Source organism: Talaromyces proteolyticus (genome assembly GCF_021365285.1).
Source record: "Talaromyces proteolyticus strain PMI_201 chromosome Unknown BGW36scaffold_4, whole genome shotgun sequence".
In the NCBI taxonomy this organism is placed as follows: Eukaryota; Fungi; Ascomycota; class Eurotiomycetes; order Eurotiales; family Trichocomaceae; genus Talaromyces; species Talaromyces proteolyticus.
This window is the reverse complement of record NW_025764280.1, coordinates 2581809-2603311: the sequence shown is the minus strand read 5'-3', so window position 1 is coordinate 2603311 and position 21503 is coordinate 2581809. Positions and strand designations below refer to the sequence as shown.

The 21503-nt window shown below is 49.1% G+C and overlaps 12 protein-coding genes across 12 annotated transcripts; 5 read left to right on the top strand and 7 right to left on the bottom strand.

Annotated features, from left to right (window-relative positions):
* The first annotated feature begins 3 nt into the window (after positions 1–3).
* Positions 4–2003, top strand: BGW36DRAFT_375398 (uncharacterized protein). Its single transcript, XM_046215761.1, has 2 exons — positions 4–234; positions 286–2003. Exons 1-2 carry the CDS (start codon positions 178–180, stop codon positions 1771–1773), a joined length of 1545 nt encoding a protein of 514 aa, XP_046074724.1. The 5' UTR covers positions 4–177; the 3' UTR covers positions 1774–2003.
* Positions 2004–2006: 3 nt separating this feature from the next.
* On the bottom strand, positions 2007–4103 carry BGW36DRAFT_375397 (putative pre-mRNA splicing factor). The gene is made up of 3 exons (XM_046215760.1): positions 3887–4103; positions 3090–3834; positions 2007–3060 (listed from the first exon to the last, which is right to left on the bottom strand). The coding sequence occupies exons 1-3, from the start codon at positions 3960–3962 to the stop codon at positions 2313–2315; spliced, it is 1569 nt and encodes a 522-aa protein (XP_046074723.1). The 5' UTR covers positions 3963–4103; the 3' UTR covers positions 2007–2312.
* A 483-nt stretch (positions 4104–4586) lies between these two features.
* Positions 4587–5879, bottom strand: BGW36DRAFT_425811 (phosphatase 2C-like domain-containing protein; the record flags this gene model as incomplete). Its single annotated transcript, XM_046220166.1, has 2 exons — positions 4587–5214; positions 5284–5879. The coding sequence occupies 2 exons, from the start codon at positions 5877–5879 to the stop codon at positions 4587–4589; spliced, it is 1224 nt and encodes a 407-aa protein (XP_046074722.1).
* A 466-nt stretch (positions 5880–6345) lies between these two features.
* Positions 6346–8114, bottom strand: BGW36DRAFT_338932 (kinase-like domain-containing protein). The gene is made up of 3 exons (XM_046213025.1): positions 7758–8114; positions 7094–7706; positions 6346–7043 (listed from the first exon to the last, which is right to left on the bottom strand). The coding sequence occupies exons 1-3, from the start codon at positions 7875–7877 to the stop codon at positions 6505–6507; spliced, it is 1272 nt and encodes a 423-aa protein (XP_046074721.1). The 5' UTR covers positions 7878–8114; the 3' UTR covers positions 6346–6504.
* A 170-nt stretch (positions 8115–8284) lies between these two features.
* Positions 8285–11154, top strand: BGW36DRAFT_375394 (putative Noc1p protein). Its single transcript, XM_046215759.1, has one exon. It carries the CDS (start codon positions 8784–8786, stop codon positions 10842–10844), a length of 2061 nt encoding a protein of 686 aa, XP_046074720.1. The 5' UTR covers positions 8285–8783; the 3' UTR covers positions 10845–11154.
* BGW36DRAFT_460076 (putative 3-hydroxyanthranilate 3,4-dioxygenase Bna1) lies at positions 11145–12117 on the bottom strand. The gene is made up of 2 exons (XM_046222080.1): positions 11892–12117; positions 11145–11834 (listed from the first exon to the last, which is right to left on the bottom strand). The coding sequence occupies exons 1-2, from the start codon at positions 11921–11923 to the stop codon at positions 11294–11296; spliced, it is 573 nt and encodes a 190-aa protein (XP_046074719.1). The 5' UTR covers positions 11924–12117; the 3' UTR covers positions 11145–11293.
* Positions 12118–12197: 80 nt separating this feature from the next.
* BGW36DRAFT_139388 (RNA-3'-phosphate cyclase family protein) lies at positions 12198–13551 on the top strand. The gene has a single exon (XM_046209429.1). The coding sequence runs from the start codon at positions 12253–12255 to the stop codon at positions 13465–13467; it is 1215 nt and encodes a 404-aa protein (XP_046074718.1). The 5' UTR covers positions 12198–12252; the 3' UTR covers positions 13468–13551.
* Positions 13552–14320: 769 nt separating this feature from the next.
* BGW36DRAFT_293018 (uncharacterized protein) lies at positions 14321–14620 on the bottom strand (the record flags this gene model as incomplete). Its single annotated transcript, XM_046210956.1, has 1 exon — positions 14321–14620. A coding segment is annotated over one exon (300 nt), but the record flags the coding sequence as incomplete, so codon positions are not given.
* An 898-nt stretch (positions 14621–15518) lies between these two features.
* BGW36DRAFT_375389 (uncharacterized protein) lies at positions 15519–16375 on the top strand. The gene has a single exon (XM_046215758.1). The coding sequence runs from the start codon at positions 15732–15734 to the stop codon at positions 16155–16157; it is 426 nt and encodes a 141-aa protein (XP_046074716.1). The 5' UTR covers positions 15519–15731; the 3' UTR covers positions 16158–16375.
* Positions 16357–17129, top strand: BGW36DRAFT_139384 (uncharacterized protein). The gene has a single exon (XM_046209428.1). The coding sequence runs from the start codon at positions 16557–16559 to the stop codon at positions 16980–16982; it is 426 nt and encodes a 141-aa protein (XP_046074715.1). The 5' UTR covers positions 16357–16556; the 3' UTR covers positions 16983–17129.
* Positions 17130–17634: 505 nt separating this feature from the next.
* Positions 17635–18612, bottom strand: BGW36DRAFT_338919 (ankyrin repeat-containing domain protein; the record flags this gene model as incomplete). The annotated part of the gene is made up of 2 exons (XM_046213024.1): positions 18206–18612; positions 17635–18001 (listed from the first exon to the last, which is right to left on the bottom strand). The coding sequence occupies exons 1-2, from the start codon at positions 18310–18312 to the stop codon at positions 17635–17637; spliced, it is 474 nt and encodes a 157-aa protein (XP_046074714.1). The 5' UTR covers positions 18313–18612.
* Positions 18613–19225: 613 nt separating this feature from the next.
* Positions 19226–21366, bottom strand: BGW36DRAFT_406132 (nucleoside phosphorylase domain-containing protein; the record flags this gene model as incomplete). The annotated part of the gene is made up of 3 exons (XM_046218988.1): positions 19226–19438; positions 19493–20315; positions 20379–21366. Coding segments are annotated over 3 exons (2022 nt in total), but the record flags the coding sequence as incomplete, so codon positions are not given.
* Between the last annotated feature and the right edge of the window lie 137 nt (positions 21367–21503).

Genomic DNA, 21503 nt, shown 5'->3' with positions numbered 1-21503 from the left:
AACCTTGTACAACAACAACACCACCCTTATTCCCATATATATCTACTTTCATTGCTATATATAAATACATATTTAATTAGATTATATAATAATAACACCAGTTAACTATGATAAGGTCTTGTCCCCGATTTCGATTTGATTCACTCTCACTTGTCTAAAGCCCCGCGCAACACAAGAATGAGTCTCAATCTTGACTGCCTGCCGTCGCTCGTCCTATCTTTGATTTACGATCAAGTACGTCTTCTATCTCTATATTTAGTATCACATTTACTAATAAGACTATAGATCTACCTCTCATCACCCAACACTCTGCGATGTTTGTTGCTAGTGAGCAGGGGCTGCTATCATGCCGCAGTTCCCTATGTTTATCGAAACCTCTCGCTAATGGTCTCCTCACACAAAGGACTGCACGAAGATTGTGCTGAACTCCAAGAAAATCGGCTTGGCAGCCAATTCCTGGTTCATGTTCGCTGTCTTAAAGTCTGGGGTTATCTGCCCTTACTAACCGAAGAAGACTCCCCCGAATTTGAGGAGTTCCCTGATTATCCCGAGGAATGGGACCCAGAGCACGGCCATGTGTTTTATGGGGATCGGCCTGATGGATCAGCAGAAGAAGTTCAGGAAGCTTGGAAGCCTCTCGTTACGATCATCCAGAAGTCCCACCACATCTCTGATTTTATATGGATTTGTCTGAACCAGCTACCGCCGTGTTTGCTCAAGGCCGTTGAACAGAGCCATCCAACCAGTCGACTACACATGCGGTCTTTTCGCCTTCGCAGTCTTTGCAGTGATGAAGACCATGGAATCACTGACCCTCATGAGCTAGACCTGATCCAGTCGCCTAATCTACACAGTATCAGCGTGAGAGTCACGACGAGTGGTATAGACGGTAAACCGGACTATAATAAAGATGCAATATTTCAGGTTGCTGCTGTAGCTGCGAATCTCAAGCATGTCAACATCGTCAAAACTCGACCAGCGTCATCTCCTGAAGTAATGAGATATTATATGCAGGGGGGTAGCGGATCGCCGCAACCCTGGAAAGGATTCGTCCCACCATTAGAATTCTCCAAGAAGGGCGAACTCATTTCTCTCACTTACTCTGGGGATCCAGGAGTAGAATTAGGAGAACTATTAGAATGGTCACACTGCATTGACTTGTCTAAGATCCGTTACTTGATTCTGGGACAGGTATCAGATCGGCAGGTAATCAATTCCGTGGCACGTACTAAATTTACATCCCTCGAGATGCTTGACGTATTACCCACCGACGCAACAGCATCTGAGATAGAACATATGATGGATTGCCTACCACCTCTAAAAGACCTTCGTTTGGTATGCAATATACCTTTTTCTTCAATGGAGAAGGTTCTCCAGAGACATGGCCCGACACTGCGCAGAATGACCATCCATCACAGGATGTCCCTAAAACAGCTCAAGAAAGTCATGTGTTACTGCCCATTTCTGGAATACTTACATATGGGTATTCCAAATTGGGTAATAGCAAGTCTGAATGACAACTCCCTCTCTGACTTCTCCCTCTCTGGCTTTTTGCCGGAATTTCCCCAGAATCATTATCTCCAAGTGCTTTCATTATCCTTTACGGGTATCTTCTCGGTACCGTCAGATATAACGAGTTTACATAAGATGGCTCCAAAGATTTGGGACGTCATAAATAATGACAAGAGCGGATTTCGACTTGAGCGTCTTATTGTAATCGGCGGTCATGTGAGCCCTCCTCTTCCACCGTTCTCTTTTCGCCATTATTATTGACTGGTTCCCCCTTCTCGATACCCTCATAGTGCCTTCTGTCCAGCTAACGTGTATAGGATACTGTCGTAGTCGAGCGGAAAGGACCCGAAAATTTGAACGAGGTTGAAATAAATCAAATTGATGTACGCGGTAACGAATGGTTCGCCCTAGACGTCGACGAACGGTTCCATGGACTTCCGTCATCACAGTGGCGATTTTTAAGAGATACCCTCTAGAATAAGGATAGACCGTAGGTTTTAGTAAGTTTTTTGCAAAAAAAAAAGATCTTTACATCATTAGTAGTTCTGTCCCTAGCTATATTGTGCTATCTAACGCTATAGTCGTGTAAAACGAAGCTGGGCTCAACGGCGATATAGTCCTGATATAGTCATCAGTCGACTGACCTGCACCCGGCCGGTGTCCTTTGGGAAAACGCCGTTGGTGGCTGTTCGAAGCGATGATTTGGTGTAGCATTTTGCTAGTACCATGTAGTATATCTAGTACCACTATGGGGTGATTGAAAAGAAGGCGTAAAGCGTAAAATCCATGCTGATATGAATCTATTCAATACCCCAAAGTTTGATAGTTCGGTCATGACTTGCACTAGCAATCCATCTAGCGTCATTACTAACGTCCACACTGAGCACATTGCCCGAATGGCCCGTCAACGATTTTATCATGGACCAGTCATCGGCACTAAATATATTCACGTTTTTATCAAAGCCGGAGCTGACAAAGAACGTGCCCGCCTTTCGAGGTTGTGGCGGTGTATTAGACTCGTCTGTGACCATCTCGTCGCCATTTTCTGCCGATGTTGATGGGAGATATGATGCGTCGCCGCCTTTGTACCATCGCACGTCCGAGACGACGCTCTTGTGCGCGCCTATGCTGCCGCTGCAATCCACTTTACGCAGATCCCAGCATTTCACCCAGCCGTCGCCAGAGCCCGTTAGGACTCGGTAGCCATCAACCCCCCAGTCCACGCCGTAGATCTCGCGGATATGGCCCTGGAGAACCATGACCGTCCGGCCTGTGCGCAAGTCCCAGATCCGCCCGTAGCTGTCTAGACCACCACTCGCCAAAAGAGACCCATCTGAATTAAAGGACACAGCATAGACCTCGCTCGAATGGCCTTCTTGTAGAAGCAACTCCGTCGTCGTCTCAACATCCCATAACCGCCACGTCGTATCATACGAAGCCGATGCCAAATACCGCCCTGAGGGGTGAAACTCGACTCGACAAACCCGGCCTGTATGGCCAGACAGCGTCGATAACGGCTCTTTCTTATCCAATGACCAAAGGTTAATACTCCCTTCCCCTCCATTTCCTCCCCCGACGCCAAATTCACCGCGGACTCCGACACATTCGAACCGGGCAACGTCGCGCCAGGAAACCACGACAACCCACTAACTAGACCAGCATGGCCCTGATAACACATCTTCTCATCGAGATTCGGCACCGACCACAATTTCACTTTCCCCGCCCAATCTCCCGTCGCAAGCGTCTGTCCATCCGGCGCAAACCGGGTGATACCAATGGGCCTATTCTCCTCTTTCTTAGCCGACACGTTCTGCGAGCCAAAAAGCTCAAAGCCCTGGATTTTCTCCTTCACCGCTTTTCGATGCTTGATATGCGTTCGTAACTGTATCTTCGACTGCTCCATCTGCTCAGCTACCCGCGCTTTTGCTCTGGGCAGGGAATATAAAGCGATGTTCCTCCGCGCATCCAGTAACTCGGGAGATCCCTCAGTGTAAAACTCTTCCTGCACCTCTGCTTCCTCCTCGTCGTCGGCGGCTTCTGTCTCGGCGGCTTCGTCTAGCATCTCTACATCCTCGCCATTGCGCTGCTCCTCTAGGGTGGTGAGGAGCTCGCGCAATCGGTCTCGGCGATCCGCGGGTCCTTCGCCGAAGAGGGTGATGGGCTCGTCGAGTTCGCGTAGACGAAGACGCACGCGGTTGTCGTCTGTGGGCACGACAATGGCGGCGGCGCGGCGTTTGCGTGCGAATTGTGAGAGGAGCGCTGAGGCGCGCTCGGGGGCGATGCCGGCGGCTGCGGCGGGCAGGTCATAGTCGCGGTCGATGGCTGAGAAAGTTAGTATGTGGTAAGTATGGCAGAGAGGTGTTAGAGGGCTTACGGAGGTCTGCCAGATCGATGCCCGCGTCATCGTCGGCGGCTTCCTCGACATAGGCTTGCCGCGCCGGGTGCATCATCTTGGCTGTGTATGGTAGAGGCTAATCAGAGGTAGTAGATAGTAGATGGAGAGACGGTCCCAGACTAAATATGAGAGAGGTGGACGGCGAGGCGCAATAACATTAAATGTGTCGTTTGCTGGAAGAAGGACGTTCTTTTTTCGGTCGTCCGTCGAACATTTGAAAGCTTCCACAGGTTAAGCTCCGGCCAACCAGCGAGCACGGCGGGGCGGAGCTAGACCGCCAAGCAGTCGCAGATCTATATAACTATGTTTTATATTACTATATTCTGAATAGATATGGATTAATTTGATTTTTTTCATTATGGTGGCTCCCTGACACGACCAAACTGTTCAATAATGATACCAAGTGCTGTCTGACTTCTTGTATAAATGACTGTACTAAATGAAATTAAAATGCCACGCTGCGTACCGCGAGGTAACACATGGCACAGCTTTATTCTAACCAACCTCCCATCTAAACAACATTTGAAGAATAAACATAAACGTAATAAAAAAGAACCATCTAGTGACGCCGTCGAATGCGTGTGCGTGTGCGTGTGCGTGTGCGTGTGCGTGCGCGTGCGCGTATACGTATATATGTAGTCGATATCATACCCTCTCCGCCCTGCAGATTAGAGTATGGTTATACATGCTCGCCAACTGCCACAATGACAAGCACGCAGATATCATCCACCTTGCCACCCCGATACCAATGACCGGGGAAATACCGCTGTGCCTCTCTGGCAAACGGTCCGTCGCGACGGATATCATGACTCGCGCGTTTCGCCTCGTGGACTATCGACGACGCAACGAGTCCGGGGAGTGTATGGTGGCTGCCTGTTTTCGACATCGCCGAGCTCGATGACGATGAAGACGGCGCTGGTGAAGCAGGGGGGGTTGGAAGAGATGAAACATCTGCCATCGCTTGCAGTTTACCAGTCACGCTGATCCCCCCTTCTGGCGTCTCCTTCCATGCCCCGCCGTGTACCATACGGCCTGTCACGATTTTCAAAATCTCTTGGTTGTTTAGGTTATCAAAGACCCCGTCGGTGGCTAGCACCAGCACGTCGCCGTCCTGCATACAAGCCGTGGAGACGGCCGCGTCTCGCGGCTGGTCTTCGAAATACATTCCGCCGAACATGTGCGCCTGCTGGCGCATCTGTGGTGGGATGACATTGAGTTGGAAGGGGGTGTTGAACGCATGAGTTTGCGGTGTTGAGTACTGATGCACTGCTCCAAGCCTGAAGAGCGCTGAGCCGGAGTCTCCAAGGCTGTCACTGATTAGCCAACCGTTTCTATTTTATATACCTTCGAGAAAGGGACAGGGGTCAGGGTCATACTTGGCTAATTCAACGTTCCCATTTGCCTGCGCAATCCCAACCGACGCTGTCGTCCCTCCAGCCTTGATCACCTCGTCCGCCAGCACGGCGTCATACCCCTTCTGAAGCAACTCCTTCGGCCGCAGCAGCACATCTTGCGCAGCCATGTCCACACTCAAAGCATGCTGCGCCATATACGTGCACAAGCCATGCGAGACATCAGCCGGATCAACCTTATGCTCGGCCCACCCGCCCACTCCATCGGCAATCGCAAACGCGATCGCTCCAGAATTACCACCAACTCGACTCGCAAAAAAAGCGTCTTCACCACTCCCAGGCCTGCCGTATCGCCGGTTCACCGGGCTTAGGTGCGTGTCGTCTAACACCACGCCAATCGCATCTTGGCTTGCGGGGTTGAAGACGTACGTGTGCTTGTCGGCGTTGAACCGGCTGCCCTTTGCGGAGCACGATCCCGCGACAAGATAGGATATGTGTGAACGGGCAGTGGTCGCATGGAAGGATCGTTTCTGTCCATGTAGTAGCCTGGTGCAATTGGCTGCTGCTGAGCGCGCGGAGGAAACGTGCAAGACCGCCAGGGAGCGCACAGCAAGGGTCATTCTCATCCTCCTCCTCCTGTTCAACTAACAAGTCACGCTATGTCTCGCGGGGATGTGGGATTGTATCATGCGTATCCGGTTTCATCAAATGCGCATATCAGGAAGGGGATCGATCGGTATTCGTGAGGGAGGCGCGGTTGCAGTGGGTTAGATGGAACCGCCACCGAAGGAAGCATCTGTACACTATTACCGACAGAATCACACGGATTGAAAAACGGCGGGGGGATGAGCTTCCTTAGTGCACGCGAGGGGCTGCAAAGGGCTCATGAGTAGGTCAAGGGCGAATGTTGGGGCGGAGTAAAGACTGAGGACCCTTTTTTGCGGGAATATTTATTCTTATCAATCATTAATCTCCGGCCGGATGACGGTAGCCCGCATAGTGTAGGATCAATGTCTTTCGACCACGCGGGGCTTGAAACAGAGAATGAAAGAAACAATTAAATGTTTTACTTTGCATAGAAAAGAAGGGTTAAGACTTCGTTCTCAAATATTTAAGGGCGACAAAGGTGTATATGCAGATTATTGCCTAATGAAACGCCAACACCAAACGAATATCACACCATACAAGCCTGGCAAAAGCAGGCTGAAACAATAGCTAATGGTTTGTTTTTACAAGACGTGTCTTTCATTCAGCCCCATCCGGCAGCTGTTTGATGGTATCTGAAATGAGCTGGATCAGCTCGTCAATTTCCGGACGGTCCGCCGGCTCAACCTGGAGACACTTTCTGACGATATCCTTAATGGGCTCGCTGATCCCGCCCTCACTGCTATTTTGAGATGAGGCGCCTCCATCTTGCGTGTTGACTCTTGATTTTCCTTTCGCCGTGGTTGATGCTTCGTCGGGGAACCTCCAGTCGCCACCAAGAACACACATGCTCAAGCTACCTCCGGTTTCCTCGCTTCGGGCCTCGAATGGACTTTTGCCCACCAAGCACGCGTACAATGTGCAGCCGAGGGACCAAATATCGACCTTTGTGTCGATGATCGATCCGGTCTTCACGTCAAACAGTTCTGGCGCTCGGTATGGCATTGTGCTGTGCTCCGCCGCCGTATCCTGGACGGCGATTGCAAGAGATCGCGATGTGATCGCGATGGGGCTGGGGGCCAAGGATCCGAGATCCATTAGAATAGGCGTGCGGCCATCATCGTCAATCATGATGTTGCCTATATCCAAACATTAGCCATTGATAATAGATAACACAATGTAGACCTACCTGGTTTGATATCGCGGTGGGCGTAGGGTCGGAAATCTCCCTCGCCAACTCCCTCCTGGCTGCGAGTCACCTCGTCATCCATCAAAGGCTCTTGCTCCACATCATCATCGATCCCATGTGTATTCCTTCTCTTCGGCTTCCCCATCCTCCTGGACAGCTCCTCATCAGCCTGCTCGCCTTCGCCTCGCACCGCCTTTGCTTGACGCGTAGCCCCCGAACCACTCTTCACCTTATACTGATGCATCGCCTTGAGCGCCTTTGCGACGCCGAGCATCAGCGACAGCAGCTCCTTCTCCGGAAACTTGGTATGGTTGACGAGGTTGGCGTTGATCGCATCCTGCAGGTTCCCGCGCTGGTAGTACGGTAACAGAATATAAACCGTCTTCGAGCTGCCCTCATCGTCACCACCACGGAACTTCGACCCCGACTCGGTCGTCACGCAATGATCGAAGGAGCGGATGATGTTGACATTCGGCGTGAATAAACTGTACGCCTCGACTTCCTTCAACGCCTGCGACACCGATTCCTGGCCAAACGGGCAGCGAATCTTCTTCAGCGCGAATAGTTCCGAGGTGTTTTTGTCCTGCACGAGATACACGTATGAAAAGCCACCCTAAGATAAACATGTTAGATGCGATGGCAGGAACAGACGATGGTGCTGTACCTCGCCGAGCAAGCGCAGCAGCTTGAAGCTGCGGCTGTTGATCTTGAGCTGCGGAGAGCTGGGGAAGCAGCACATGCAGTCTGTCAACGTGTACAGGAGGTCAAAAAGATATTGCGCCATCTTGTCGATTGTTCTTCTCCTTCGGGGTGCGGCGGCAGCACCGGTTGCTGTTGAAATAGTCGACTGGGCGACAGGAGACGAAGCTTCCAGAGCTAATCCCGGCGGTCGCAGCAGTCAAGAGGCTGTAAGCGGCAGTGGCCGGGGGTGGTTGTAATTTAGGGAATAGGAGAAAGACACAACTGTTACGATCAATAAATATATGTAATTGACGGCATGATCATGCCGTGTGGGATTGGATGCAACGTCGACGTGCTGGGGGAGGCGCAGAGAACAGCTGTCAGCAGTTGCTTATCTAATGTACTGTTCTTCGCTCTCATTCGCAGAGCGTCGCACCAGCCGACCATGGTTCGTCCATTACTCTAATATTAATCTGTAAACATGAATTCTTGTATACAACTAACGCTCGGCGTATATCTCGATTGACGAGGCGAGTAAGCCCCTGGCTGCCGACTGTGCAGATCCAACGCGCCCTCGCATCTGTAATTAAGATCCATAACTAGAAATCGCTTTGGGCGCGCATGCAGCTGCAGCAAAATTATTGACAATACAGCAATTGATGTAAGTATTAGCTGGCCAGAACCGCAATCGATCACTGCATTGATGGACTATATATGCAGTCCGCTCGCCTAGCAGCTTCGCAGCCAACCGCACGCTCCAAACAAAAATCAGAAAGCAGAAAAAGAAATACTAACATCAAGTTTATACAAGGCGGTCTGATTAAGCAATTGCAATAATACTATTATCGGCCTCGGGCAGGCTAAATCTAAACGCCATCTCCCCCCGCTCTCCTTTTCATCTTTTCTTCACCCCTGTCTTGTCTTGGTCAACACCACACCCTCTCTCCCGGCCTCCCCCCTTTGCGTCTTATATCGGAATATATACAGAGACGGCCAGCATCGTCATACCATGGCCCCCTCCGACGATATCCGGGTCGGCGACCAGGTAAACGTCCCCGGGGGCATGCACGGCGTGGTGCGCTTTCTGGGCATAGTCGATGGGAAGCCAGGACGTTTTGCCGGCATCGAGCTGGCCGCCGAGCACGCATCCAGGGGCAAGAACAACGGCGATGTCGACGGCCGAAGCTATTTCACCACCGTTGTCCCTGGCGCTGGCATCTTCGTGCCCATCAACAGCTCCAAATATGTCACCAAACGAACCGTCATCACCCCGCCCACCCCGTCTCGTCCATCGATATCGACAAACTTCAGCAAATCAGTCGGTCCGCCGTCAATCTCTCGCCCGCGTGTGCGCCGTCCATCCTTGCCGCGCCCTGAGTCGCCTCGCACCGCGCCGCCGAACAGATTGAACTTGCCTGCCTTGCGCAGTCCGTCGTCGACGGTCTCGAAGCCGCTGTCGGCTGGTATCTCCAACGGATTCCCGCGAACGCCGTTCAAGACGCCGTCAAGACTGTCTGATCGTCCTCCGTCGAGAGTGAGCGTGGATGACGATACACCAACATCCGGCAAGTTTCCGCCTGCATTTGGTGGCGGGCCAGCCGCGCATGAGCTACAGGAAAAGGTCAAGAAGCTAGAGCAAGAGCTGAAGGACCGTGATCGACAGCTCGAGGATCAGTCGTCTGCGCTTGCAGAGCTCCAGCAGAGTATTACAGAATTGGAAGGACAGGACGGTGCTTCGATTCGTGCTCAGCTACGAGAGAAGAACGAGAAGATTGCGCAGCTAACAGCCGAGTTTGATAGCCACCGCGCGGATTTCCGCAGCACATTAGATACGCTTGAAATAGCTGCTACGGAGACAGAAAGAGTATATGAGAAAAGATTGGACGAAGTTATGCAGCAGAATCGGGAATTGCAGGACCGGGGAGAAGATGTGGAGGCAGTTGCCATGCAACTTAAGCAGCTCGAGGAACTAGTCTCTGAATTGGAAGAAGGCCTAGAGGATGCACGGCGAGGAGAAGCGGAAGCCAGAGGAGACGTTGAGTTTCTGCGTGGGGAGGTTGAACGAACGCGACTCGAGCTGAAGCAAGAACGCGAAAAATCAGCTGCTGCGTTGAAAGATGCTGAAGGACGACGAAACACGAGGGAACTAGATCAGAAAGACGACGAGATTCGAGGGCTGAAAGCTATCATCCATTCTCTGAGCAGAGGGGATGTAAACCCAGCCCTGTTGAATCAAAACGGGCCTATGTCTCCTACCAGCATAGCGGAATCAGACCCGAAGGATACAGAGCGTGTGTCCCAGCTTGAGCAGCGCATTCAAGAGCTCGAAGGCCTGGCAGACTCTCGCTCAACTCGTATAGAAGAGCTGCAACAGCAAATCAGCCAGCCCCAGAATCGCAACTCCCTCAACCGCAATTCTATGAATGGAGTGAGAAGCCGAAGCGGTACAGTAACCATCGCGCCTCTCAGGCAGATGAGGTCGTCTCATTCTGCTCGAGGGAGCCGTGGCACTTCCGTCAGCCATGTCCATAGTCTCTCCGACAGAACCGTCGTCCCGCCAGACTGGCAAGACTCGCCGAGCCCCGACGAACTAGGCTCACCGCCGACAACCACCTATCCTGAGACCAACAACCACAGCGAGGATATCGACCGGGACTCCGACCAACAGTCCTCCGAGCACGGCTCTCTCTGGTGCGAGATCTGTGAGACCAACGGCCACGACATTCTGACCTGCACGACATTCGGTGCCAACGGCAACCACCAGGCACACGATATTGAGAGCAAACCCGAACCCATCACCAGCCCGTCCAAACCAGCAATCGATACTATCACTGAATCTCCGACGCAAAACCACCACCACTCCAACGGTTTCAAGCAGCCAGTCGAAAGCCCAGTATCGCACAAGACCGGCCGAGACGCCGTTCTCGAGGGACTCAAGGGCATTGGCGGACTGACCAACTCGATGGGCCCTGTCGCCGGTAGATCCTCTGGGGTGGTTGACGAGAGCAAATGGTGCGCATTATGCGAGCGAGACGGTCATGAGAGCATTGACTGTCCTTTCGACGATTGATCGATTGCCAATTCATTAATATATGCATTTCCATGGGAGTGAGAGTGGGGGTTGGGTTATTGTTAGATTTACCATTAGAAGGACGACGTCATGTCATGTACCATGGGACGAGATCAAGACCTTCCTCTCTTTCTGCCAACATCTCTTGTTTCAGCAGTCGCAATATCGTTGCATGTGTAATGTACTAATATTCTGTGATAGCAGATTTGAATGTTTGGGCTGTGCCATTTGCTTCGCGTCTAGCGTTCTTCTTCTATATTTATTCAACAGAACAGTTTTGTTGTACAAATTAATCTTAATCATTTATTTACTTAAGTCTCACGATTCAATCATACATTCATTAAACTATGAGTGGGGATAAAACTTTTCGTCATCACGTTACTTCGCGCCACCTTTTTTTATACACAACCACCCAACATACCACCCATCAACAAAGTCGGGATATATATCTACTCCGGAAACCGCGGAGGCTGCACAACCTGCCCATCCCCAAACTTCGTCTCGGCGACGGTCCCACACTTCCCACACGTCCTCTTCGCCTGATCCGCCGCAACCTCCTCTACCACGGCCTTGATCTGGGTGCCCAGATCCGTACACACAAAGCTCTTCTCAAAGACCACCTCGTTACAACTCAAACAATACCAACGCATCGTATCCTCGGCGCCCGGCAGACGCGGCTGCTCCATGACCACGCCAACGGTATCGGCGAAGCGCACGGGACAGTGCGGCGTGTTGGCAGGTAGAAGAAACAGCGAGCCCTCGTGTACGGGGATGTCGTTGAAGGTGTGCGGGGTGGTGGATTCGTCGACGGTTTTGAGTAGCATTGAGCCTCGGTATTGGTAGAAGAATTCGGGGGTGGAGTTGATGTGATAGTCGGTGCGGGCGTTGGGCCCCCCGACGATCATGACTGTGTAGCCTGCCGACGTCGACGGGTGGTAGATGCAGTAGTTGTTGACGGGCGGTTGGAGGAGGTGCGAGTTGGCTTCGAGCCTGGGGAAGTTATGTTAGTATGGAGGGAGCCGGAGGAGGGGTATGCTGTGTACATACCATTTCGGTATATTGAGGGAGGGGGGCAGCATTGTCAAGGCGCGAAGGGAGGTGTAGTGTGAGATATAGGTGGATTGTTTAGATAGTAGTTCGGATACAACAGAAGATTGTTAGTTGGCAGTTGACAGCGTGAGACTGAGTCATGATACTGCTATTCGAGGAAATTATTAATTCATCGCTCGGCCTTATCGGCGATGCGCGGACTCCACTTTTGCGGAGATAATCCGATAAGATAAGGTCTCACGTGACCTATTTTTGAGCTTTACCTTTCTGGGATTTTTTTCGACAACCACTCTTTCTGTGCTGGTCCAGCCAGGCATACGGAAAAAAAAAAATCAGGCTGTTGGAGAATTTTCTCATAATGGCTTCGATGCAGACCCCCCCAGTGCGTTTAACCTCGCAACAGAATTTCACCTATCGCCTTGTCCTCGCAACCCTGACCGGGCGACCGGTGCACATTTCGCAGATCCGGTCCAATTCGCCTGCCAACCCCGGTCTAGCGACACACGAAATATCATTTCTGCGACTTTTAGAAGCGATTACGAATGGCTCACAAATGGAGATTTCGTACAGTGGTACGATTATCGTCTACAAGCCCGGGCTGATTACAGGAAGCTCGTCGGGGCTGGGTGCCAGCAATGGCGTGGTTAGACATGAGATTCCGTCGAATTGCGCGCGCGGGATAAGCTACTTTCTGATCCCGCTGTGTCTTCTTGCGCCCTTCTCCAAGGGCCCTGTGAACGTGCTCTTTACGGGCCCAGGGGTGATCACATCGGCCACGCCGACGGGGGATATGTCGGTGGATGCGGTTCGCATGGCAATTTTGCCATTATACAAACAGTTCAATATTTGGAATAACATTGAATTGCGGATACTACAACGATCGAATCCTGGGAACAATGGCAAGGGAGGCGGGGGGGAGGTTCAGTTGGTTTTCGGCCACCAAGTGCGGTTGCCAAAGACGCTGCATTTGATGAACCCAGGACGAATCAAGACTATACGCGGAGTTGCTTATTCGACGGGTGTTTCTGCCACTAATAATGCGAGAATGATTCAGACTGCCAGGGGGGTTCTGAACCCGCTGGCTCCAGACACATATATCGCCTCTGATGCCTCTACTGCACCGTTGATCCCCGCGCCAGAGAGAAATAATCCGGCTGCGAAGAGGAAGACTGGCCTTGGCTTTGGTCTTTTCCTTGTCGCAGAAACATCCACAGGCTGTTTGTTTTCGGCGGATATTGCCTCGCCGCCGGCAGGTGGAGAGCCGCCTGAGGATATCGGCAAGCGGTGTGCGTATCAACTGCTCGAAACGATCTCCAAGGGTGGCTGTGTTGCTCCTGCGGCTGCACCCACGATGCTGATGCTGATGGCGATGGGGTCTGAAGATGTTGGGCGTCTTCAAATCGGGAGGGAGGTCATTGCAGATCAAGGATTGATCCAGTTTGCGCGAGATTTGTCCAAGTTTGGCGCGGCAGGGTGGGGGATTCGAGATGCAGCTGAGGAGAATCTGGATGGAGATGTGGTGGTGAGCATTGTTGGAAAGGGGATTGGAAATGTTGGGCGAAAGGTTGCATGAGAGAATACATGTGTACTCTCGAGTGCGAAAGTTAATTTCTAGCTATCGATGCGTTCGTCTGAATGAAACAGTCCAAGCGTGGACACCCAGAGCAGGGCGTCACTCACTATGGCAGCCTAGCTGCCTGGCTGCCTGAACTTTGCCTTTACTGCAAGGATAATAGCCACGATGGCCTCAGGCAGAATAAAAGCATGGAGAACCTCTCCAATGATACCCATTATGCCTTGCGTATATGTACATAGAGAATCAATTGTTTTATTCTACATAGTGCTTCTCGTCTTCCTGACCCAAAAACACATATCAATAGATCTCACTACCTGTCAAACTTCAGAACTATGTTCTTTCTCCTACCTGTATTTCGACATACGAAATTTGGCATCTTAGAAACTTATCTTAACATGATAAAAAGCTAGGATCATATACCACAGTAGGATAGTTGCACATAACCTTATATCACCGTTTCTTATTCTATTTGACCTTCGTTGAATCGCCACCGCTTGCCATCTTGGTGCAATGTCATACATGTATTCCTTTGGATATAGATGATACTTCCCGGTTTTAACCTCCTGGTACATAGAAATAAACTGTCTAGGATGTCCAGTCTCCTGGTTCGAACTGTTTATCTTAAGTTACTGTAGTTCATATTTAACAGCTCGATGGATCTCGGTGGGGCGTTGACATGATCAATGACCATCATATTTTAGGAGTCGCATAAGACTCAAGAATCTGCCTGGTTTCGAGATTTTCGGAAGCGCGAGGCATATATCTGAAATGCTGAAAATATGTCCAAATCAAAAATAAGTGTTGAAATTGCATATCAATCTTGTATCGATCATTAAAAATAATTTCAATTTTACATAGTAGGCCCTGTACTATGTTCGACTGGTTTCTCACTCGAATCGGTATGTTGAAAGAGAGGGCTGTCTACCATGTCCGAATGTGCGCTTTTTTGGTCATGAAGCTTCTCATTGGCATCCTCATCGACATTGCTAGCCTCGGGAACTGGAGCATGAGGACGTGAAATACTCCTGCGTTGTGGATGATCCACGCCAGTTTTCATAGCACCATTATCGGTGACGGTCCTTCCAGTCGCAGAAAGTGCGAAGTCCCCAGAATCAAAGTACTTTCGTTCCTTCTTTTTATCACTTAGGAAGTGACACTTATGGCATATAAACTGGTTGATTCAACTCGCCTTGAGCCGTCCCCTCAAACTTTTTTCGCCAGGCATCCGTCCATAGGTTTGGAAGATGCGTCTTTCGGCCTCAGAGAGTGGCTAGAAATCGTCAACATAATTCACGTTAGTTTAAAGAGTTTGTACTTGAGGATCAGATTTTTTATTTGTCTCGGGCTCCATAGTGATTCTAAATGTAACCGTGTCAAATACGCCACAGTAAAAATAGTTTATATGATGCATAAAATTTAAGTTCCAAACTGCGTCATTGTTGCGTAATTATTGATGGGTGGCGACTCTCTTCTGTAAGCTCTGGCATGGGAAGGAGGTTGTAAGTCTGTATGCTGTGCCGAAGAAGAGCCATGTGCCGAATTATGAATTTGGTACCTTGGCTATAAGTCAGTAAATATCCACCAAAAGAGATTATTATCGTGGTTTAAATAGCTTAGTATATACTATACTTCCTCTACTTTATATAATATAATTTTTTATGTTAAAGACCTAAGATTTACAAATTTATAATTATCTGTAAAATAATTAACAAGAGCCCCTAATAGTTTATGTGATTAGTATAATCGCCTAACATCTCGCCACAGACATCTGATATATAAAATTACTTAATAAAGAAGTATGAAAATTATTTAGTATCAATATCTATAGTCATTACCATAATAAAATCTGCTGGAATCAGTCTCCCAGGTCCGTCCTATAGATACCTAATGTAATCTATTTTACAGAATAATTTACGGTTGACCCATGCGACCGTGTATTGTGGCCTTACTGCACTGTACTCTAATGTTTTCGGATATACACTTTATCCGAATACTCTAAATATAGCCCCTCGCCGGTCTCTACATGACGGGTACCTAGCCCCAGTGTTGGGGAACTTGTCCCTTGGTCGGATCCAGCAATCTTAGCACTTGCCAAATTAAGCGGTTCTACTGACTGTAAAACTTGGGCTGCCAAATCAGATTCCACCGAGGTCCCAGCGTCCACACTCTAGCACCGTGCCCATGGACGACCATCAAAGGAAGAGAAGGCAGCAAATCAACAATACCTCACGGATCCAGAGGAGAAAGCCCTGGTTATCTACATGTTGCGCACGACTAAAAATGGCTATCCCTTACTAGTCAAATCCTTACGATCGTTGGCTCTACTCATCGTTCAGCAGCGTAGCTCGAGTTCCCACGTCCCCGCCAGCAGTGCCGTTGCTAAACCACCTGGCCCCAGTTGGTCCCGAAGCTTCTACAAACGACATCCAGAGGTCAGAGCCAGAGGGCTGAAACCCGTGGACTGTAAAAGGCACGATTATAATATTCGTAGTAAAGTTGAAGAGTGGTTCAGCGTGATTGGACCGGAGCTCCATAATCCTGTGACTGACCCTGTAAACGTCTATAATATGGATGAGACAGGAGTCATGTTGAGCGTCCCCAACTTGTTGAAAGTCTTGGTAGGTAAGGATGACTATAGAAATTCTAGAGGAGCAAGGGTGAAGCGGACATTAGTCACGGCGATTTAATGTATCTCGGCAGACGGTAGGTCTCTCCGGAAATCCACTCATCTGGCCAGCTGCCACACATCGCAGCACCTGGACCACTTACCCCACTCCTGGATGGCATTTTGCTCGCTCCAAATCCGGATACACCGATAGTGTGATTAGTCTGTACTAGGTTTCAGCATGTCTTCGACCCTGAGACTAAGGCTTAGGCCGGGAACAAGCCACGCCTTCTCATTAGTGATGGGTTTGGCACCCATGAATCCCTCGAAGTTATGGAATTTTACTATCAGAACAACATCATCTCCTGTCGGATCCCATCCCATACATCCCATAAGCTTCAACCCTGTGACGTTGGCGTGTTTTCATCATTGAAGACGGCATATCGTGAACAAGCCGAATCGTTGGACCGTGGAGGTGCTAATGCTATCGGCAAGCAACATTTCACTTATCTCTACAGCCGCGCCCGAAGCGAGAAATTCACTTGTAGGAACATTCTATCCGGCTGGTCTAAAACTGGACTTTCGCCCTTTCAACCCTGAGAAGGTTCTTAGAGACATCCAAAAGCCGCCAGCGGAGGACTGTCGCGTCCAGACCGATATTAGGAGCAGTAATTTCTATCCTACTACTGATGAGCTACCTATAACGCCGGTCACCCATGAGAACCTGGCCCTCTTACGTAGTGAAGTTGAGGACGACATTCATAGACTAGATAATGGTTGCAAGCTTCGCCTCCAGATGGTTCTGAATGCGACGGAAAATGCCTTTGTGCGGAACGTACGCTTCTTCTACAACAGAACCGGGATTTGTTCCGGCAAAATAATGAAAGAAAAATGCGACAACTGGTGAAGTCGACTGTGGTTGGCAACGCTAAAATTATGAAGTACGAGGATATCGTCGAAGCGAAGAGGAAGCGCGAGATAAAAGAAACCGCTCGAGCTGGAAGAAACCATCGGCTTCGGGGCGTAGTAGAAGGCGATCACGAACTCAAGAAGCAGAAGAAGGCAGACAGGAAATTGAGATACGGGGCATGGAGGAGTATTGTTCTGTTCTAGAATTTTAATTATATTTTTCTCTTGAAGTTTCCTGAAGTTTCAAACGGCTATTGTGTCGTCACGACACATCCCTCGACCACCAAAGCTCTTTCTTCTTTTTAGCTTAAAATACCAGAGACGCGCCACTAATATGATTCTGAGTATGGTCACAGCATATTCAACATGTATGATTAATAAGCAGTGGCTATGAGATGAGGACTTCGCTGCTTTTCTACGCCATACTACTGATCGAATTGTATTTATTTAGTATCTCCTAGAAATAACCAGAAACATTCTAGAAACGATTTATGGAGGTATAAAGTAACCACTCATCCCAGGCCCTCCTGCTGAATAGAGATTAGAAAAAAGAGAAGTATCTTCAAAGTTGTTACTTGAAACACAAAAGAATTGTTATTATAACAGTACTGTAGGATGTAATATTGTCGTGGCTACGTAAAAAGGTCTAATCAGACAGAAAGCCGAGAAGATTTTGCGTCTCGAATCAGCTTCACCACTGCTTCATGGCCCCCTATGACTGCCCATGACAGCGGGGTCCGGCCAAATTCATTATCCTTAGACTCGACATCAGCATTCTTCTTGAGCAGCAGCTTCACCACTGCCTCATGACCCTTCTCAGCTGCCCTTGACAGTGGGGTCTGGCTATAGACACTATCCTTAGACTCAATGTTGGCATTCTTTTCAAGGAGCATCTTCACCACTGCCTTATGACCCTCTATGGCTGCCCATGACAGCGGAGTCCGGCCAAAGACACTATCCTTAGACTCAATGTCGGCATTCTTTTCAAGCAGCACCTTCACCACTGCCTCATGACCCCTCATAGCTGCCAATGACAGCGGGGTTAGGCCAGATCTGTCATCCTTAGACTCAATATCGGCATTCTTTTCAAGCAGCAGCTTCACCACCGCCTTATGACCCTCTATGGCTGCCCATGACAGCGGAGTCCGGCCAAATTCATTATCCTTAGACTCGACATCAGCATTCTTCTTGAGCAGCAGCTTCACCACTGCCTCATGACCCCTCATGGCTGTCAATGACAGCGGGGTTAGGTCAGATCTGTCATCCTTAGACTCAATGTCGGCATTCTTTTCAAGCAGCACCTTCACCACTGCCTCATGACCCCTCATGGCTGCCAATGACAGCGGGGTTAGGCTAGATCTATTATCCTTAGACTCAATGTCGGCATTCTTTTCAAGCAGCAGCTTCACCACTGCCTCATGACCCTTCTCAGCTGCCCTTGACAGTGGGGTCTGGCTATAGACACTATCCTTAGACTCAATGTTGGCATTCTTTTCAAGCAGCTGCTTCACCACTGCCTCATGACCCTTCTTGGCTGCCCTTGACAGCGGGGTCCGACCAGAGATACTACCCTTAGACTCAATGTCGGCATTCTTATCGAGCAGCAGCTTCACCACTGCCTCATGACCGTTCTCGGCTGCCCATGATAGTGGATTCCGGCCGCTGCGATCCTCTGGATCTATGTCGTGGACTCTTTTTAGCAGAGCTGATGTAGATTTCTCAAGTCCGAAGTACGCTGCGAGGTGCAAACCTGTCATCCTGGTATAGGATCCATCGTATATCATAGCCTGACTACAGGCAGACACTTTCATAGTACTCTCAAGAAGATCTAAAATCAACATTTCACCTTCGATTGAAGATTTGTGGGCGTGATATCCCCAATACCGTGCAGCATAGCTATATAGAACGTTTGACTCTAGTCTTTCCTTAAAAGCTTTTCTTGATGGACTGAAACCGGTCTCAAAAACTTCAAACGATAAGTAGGTAACACATTTCTCGGTAATATCGGTATGGGCATCTGGAAACCAGGTTTCCCAGGTACGCCCGAAATATTCCTGTGTTGTATAGTGGACTAAACGGATAGTATCGCTCTTTTCATCAATAGTGACTAAGCCACAGCATACAGAAACCATGTCTTCGGTGTCTGGAAGGTTTTCTTCATCAAGTTTAGCAGCGCCAACTTCTACAGCAAGAGCGTGTTGGAGCTCTGATATGGTTAGGGGTCTCTCGGTGAAAGTGATCCAAGATAAAACCATCGTGGCAAGCTTAGGGAAGTCCCCGTGCTGACTTTTGATTCTCTTCATGGCTTCCTCATATGCAAGATATAATGGGTTAGAATCATCATTATTATTTGATGATTTGGATCTTTTTCGCAGATTTTGCAATGCAATTTTAGTGGCTTTCGGCGATATTTTTCCGATCAGAGAATCTAGATAAAGTTGCGCTAGGAGAAACCTGAACAAATCGTTAACTTGCTTAGTCTGCTTAGAAGTTATAGGACGCACATACATCCCGTCAACTGCACAAGCAATTTCAGTCTTGATTTCCTCTTGCAGATTTGGTTGTCTTTTGACAAATGATGGCAGCCGTGACATATGGCCTTCTAGATAACTCCTCACATCTCCATCCCTAGCACGGATCTCTAGCAGAATGCTCTCCCTTCTTTCAAATTCCGCCCTTATATCCGGTATGAACCGTGACGTTGCAAAGAAATTTACACCAGTTTTGGCCTGAAGCTGGAATATCTCCGACAGGAACTTATCCCGAGTTCCATCAGAAACTTGACATTCGTCGAGCGCATCAATGACGATAAAAGCCCTTGTATAGCCAGTAACAACAGTGTATAATACATCTAAGACTTCAGCAAAGGAGGGGCGGGTTCCTTTCTCCTTATGGTATTCATAGAGGCTTATCACAGTTTTGGGGACGGAAGGATGGGCAAATTGCTTTAGTAAACTGAGAAGTAGGTCTGTGAGGTGTTGCTCTTGCTGCCGCCGAAAGTTGCAGTACAGGTATGCAATGCCAACACTGGTGTCCTCTTGAAATTTTCTATAGAGGTGGTCAATCACAATAGATGTGGCAATGGTCTTTCCAGCTCCTGGAATGCCGGGACAAAACAATATCTGCTTCTGGTTTATCCACTCCTGAAATTCATTCGACTTCAATAGCCATTCGCCAGTGCCTTCCTGTCGTCTTTCAATGAAGTCACTCTGCTGAGAGGAATAGTCAGTTGCAGTGAGCCAGTTGAGGATGGCTTGATGCTCTTGATCATGATGCACACAGAGAAGTTTGTCAACATCTCTTGATATGACAGTCAATCCTTCTTGGACACCTTTCATATTATGTAGAATTAGTATTTGTTGACAGGATGATTCTTAATCTCCTGTGGACTGACCAGAGAGGATATCACCGATCTTCTTCTCAGCTTCAATCCTGTTTGGAGCGATTCGACATAGAAGATCCTTGGTATATGCAGCTGCTACCATTGCTGCATATCCTTGCCACTCCTTGTTCTTATGGGAGTCCGAGTAGTCGCATATCCCACGAATAACTAGACATGGAAAGTGGTTTATTAGACCTGCCGCTTCCATTTCAAAACATAAAACGTCGTTTTCCACAGCAAATTTATCCCGAAGCAAAGCATCCTTCATCAACTGGTTCCCCGAAGCAATCAGGCCATAGTGAACTGCCGGATTATCCTCGTATGCGATCCGTTCTGGTCGGAGTATCAAATTTGATGGATCATCGCCACAAACTACACCACAGTTTGTGTCGTCATTCAGAGGATGGATGACCACAGATTGGTAGAGCCTGTCGCTACTTAGGTCTGGTCGCTTGTACTTCTTTTTTAGTCTTGGTTTCTTCTCAAGAATCCTGTTAATGGCCTCTTCAAGCTGATGGCCTTCACTCTCATACTGGGTCTTCAGTCCACTCACTGCCGTCCGGAGGACCATCGGTGGCTGGTTCAGGAACCCCGTTGGTCGGAAGCTCTGATCTTGTATTGTTTTGCCAAAGTCGTACTGGAAGACGCCACCTTTGCCATCGCGAGGAGCACTGACCACAATGTCGCCTAGACGAATATCATGCTTTCGGCTTGGTGCGCCGCCGCCGATGCCAACCATCAAGCCAATTCTGACATTAGGAAAGCTATGCAGCATGTCTCTAGCGACACTTGCTGCAGAGGACGTGCCGTATTCTCCATCAGGTAAAACGGCAATGACAACATTGTGTTTCCCAATTCTGCCCAATGTATAATCATTGTTGTCATTTTGGGACAAATATTCTGGTCCTTTATGCTTTTCGTCGAGAAAAGCCTGTGCGGCGACGCACTCCATACTTATGGCACAGAGCCAGCCGACTGTGTAATCCTTAGGATTAAACATATTATGAAGGTAGGTAAGAGGGATCCGTTCATAATAGTTCCTCAGCGAACGTGAATAGTTCTTACTTTGCCTAAAACAAACCAAACGTTTAAGAAGCTAGAGATGTGGATTTTTCACTGAAAGAAACTGGTTGAAAT

Coding starts and splice junctions, on each gene's coding strand:
- BGW36DRAFT_375398 (XM_046215761.1), top strand. CDS start 178: ATGAGTCTCAATCTTGACTGCCTGCCGTCGCTCGTCCTATCTTTGATT. Junction 235..285: donor TATCTTTGATTTACGATCAA/GTACGTCTTCTA, acceptor ATAAGACTATAG/ATCTACCTCTCATCACCCAA.
- BGW36DRAFT_375397 (XM_046215760.1), bottom strand. CDS start 3,962: ATGATGCACCCGGCGCGGCAAGCCTATGTCGAGGAAGCCGCCGACGAT. Junction 3,835..3,886: donor CATCGATCTGGCAGACCTCC/GTAAGCCCTCTA, acceptor TAACTTTCTCAG/CCATCGACCGCGACTATGAC. Junction 3,061..3,089: donor GAGTCCGCGGTGAATTTGGC/GTCGGGGGAGGA, acceptor AGGGGAAGGGAG/TATTAACCTTTGGTCATTGG.
- BGW36DRAFT_338932 (XM_046213025.1), bottom strand. CDS start 7,877: ATGGCGCAATATCTTTTTGACCTCCTGTACACGTTGACAGACTGCATG. Junction 7,707..7,757: donor TGCTGCGCTTGCTCGGCGAG/GTACAGCACCAT, acceptor TGTTTATCTTAG/GGTGGCTTTTCATACGTGTA. Junction 7,044..7,093: donor CCACCGCGATATCAAACCAG/GTAGGTCTACAT, acceptor GTTTGGATATAG/GCAACATCATGATTGACGAT.
- BGW36DRAFT_375394 (XM_046215759.1), top strand. CDS start 8,784: ATGGCCCCCTCCGACGATATCCGGGTCGGCGACCAGGTAAACGTCCCC.
- BGW36DRAFT_460076 (XM_046222080.1), bottom strand. CDS start 11,923: ATGCTGCCCCCCTCCCTCAATATACCGAAATG. Junction 11,835..11,891: donor TCCCTCAATATACCGAAATG/GTATGTACACAG, acceptor TAACTTCCCCAG/GCTCGAAGCCAACTCGCACC.
- BGW36DRAFT_139388 (XM_046209429.1), top strand. CDS start 12,253: ATGGCTTCGATGCAGACCCCCCCAGTGCGTTTAACCTCGCAACAGAAT.
- BGW36DRAFT_375389 (XM_046215758.1), top strand. CDS start 15,732: ATGTTGCGCACGACTAAAAATGGCTATCCCTTACTAGTCAAATCCTTA.
- BGW36DRAFT_139384 (XM_046209428.1), top strand. CDS start 16,557: ATGCTATCGGCAAGCAACATTTCACTTATCTCTACAGCCGCGCCCGAA.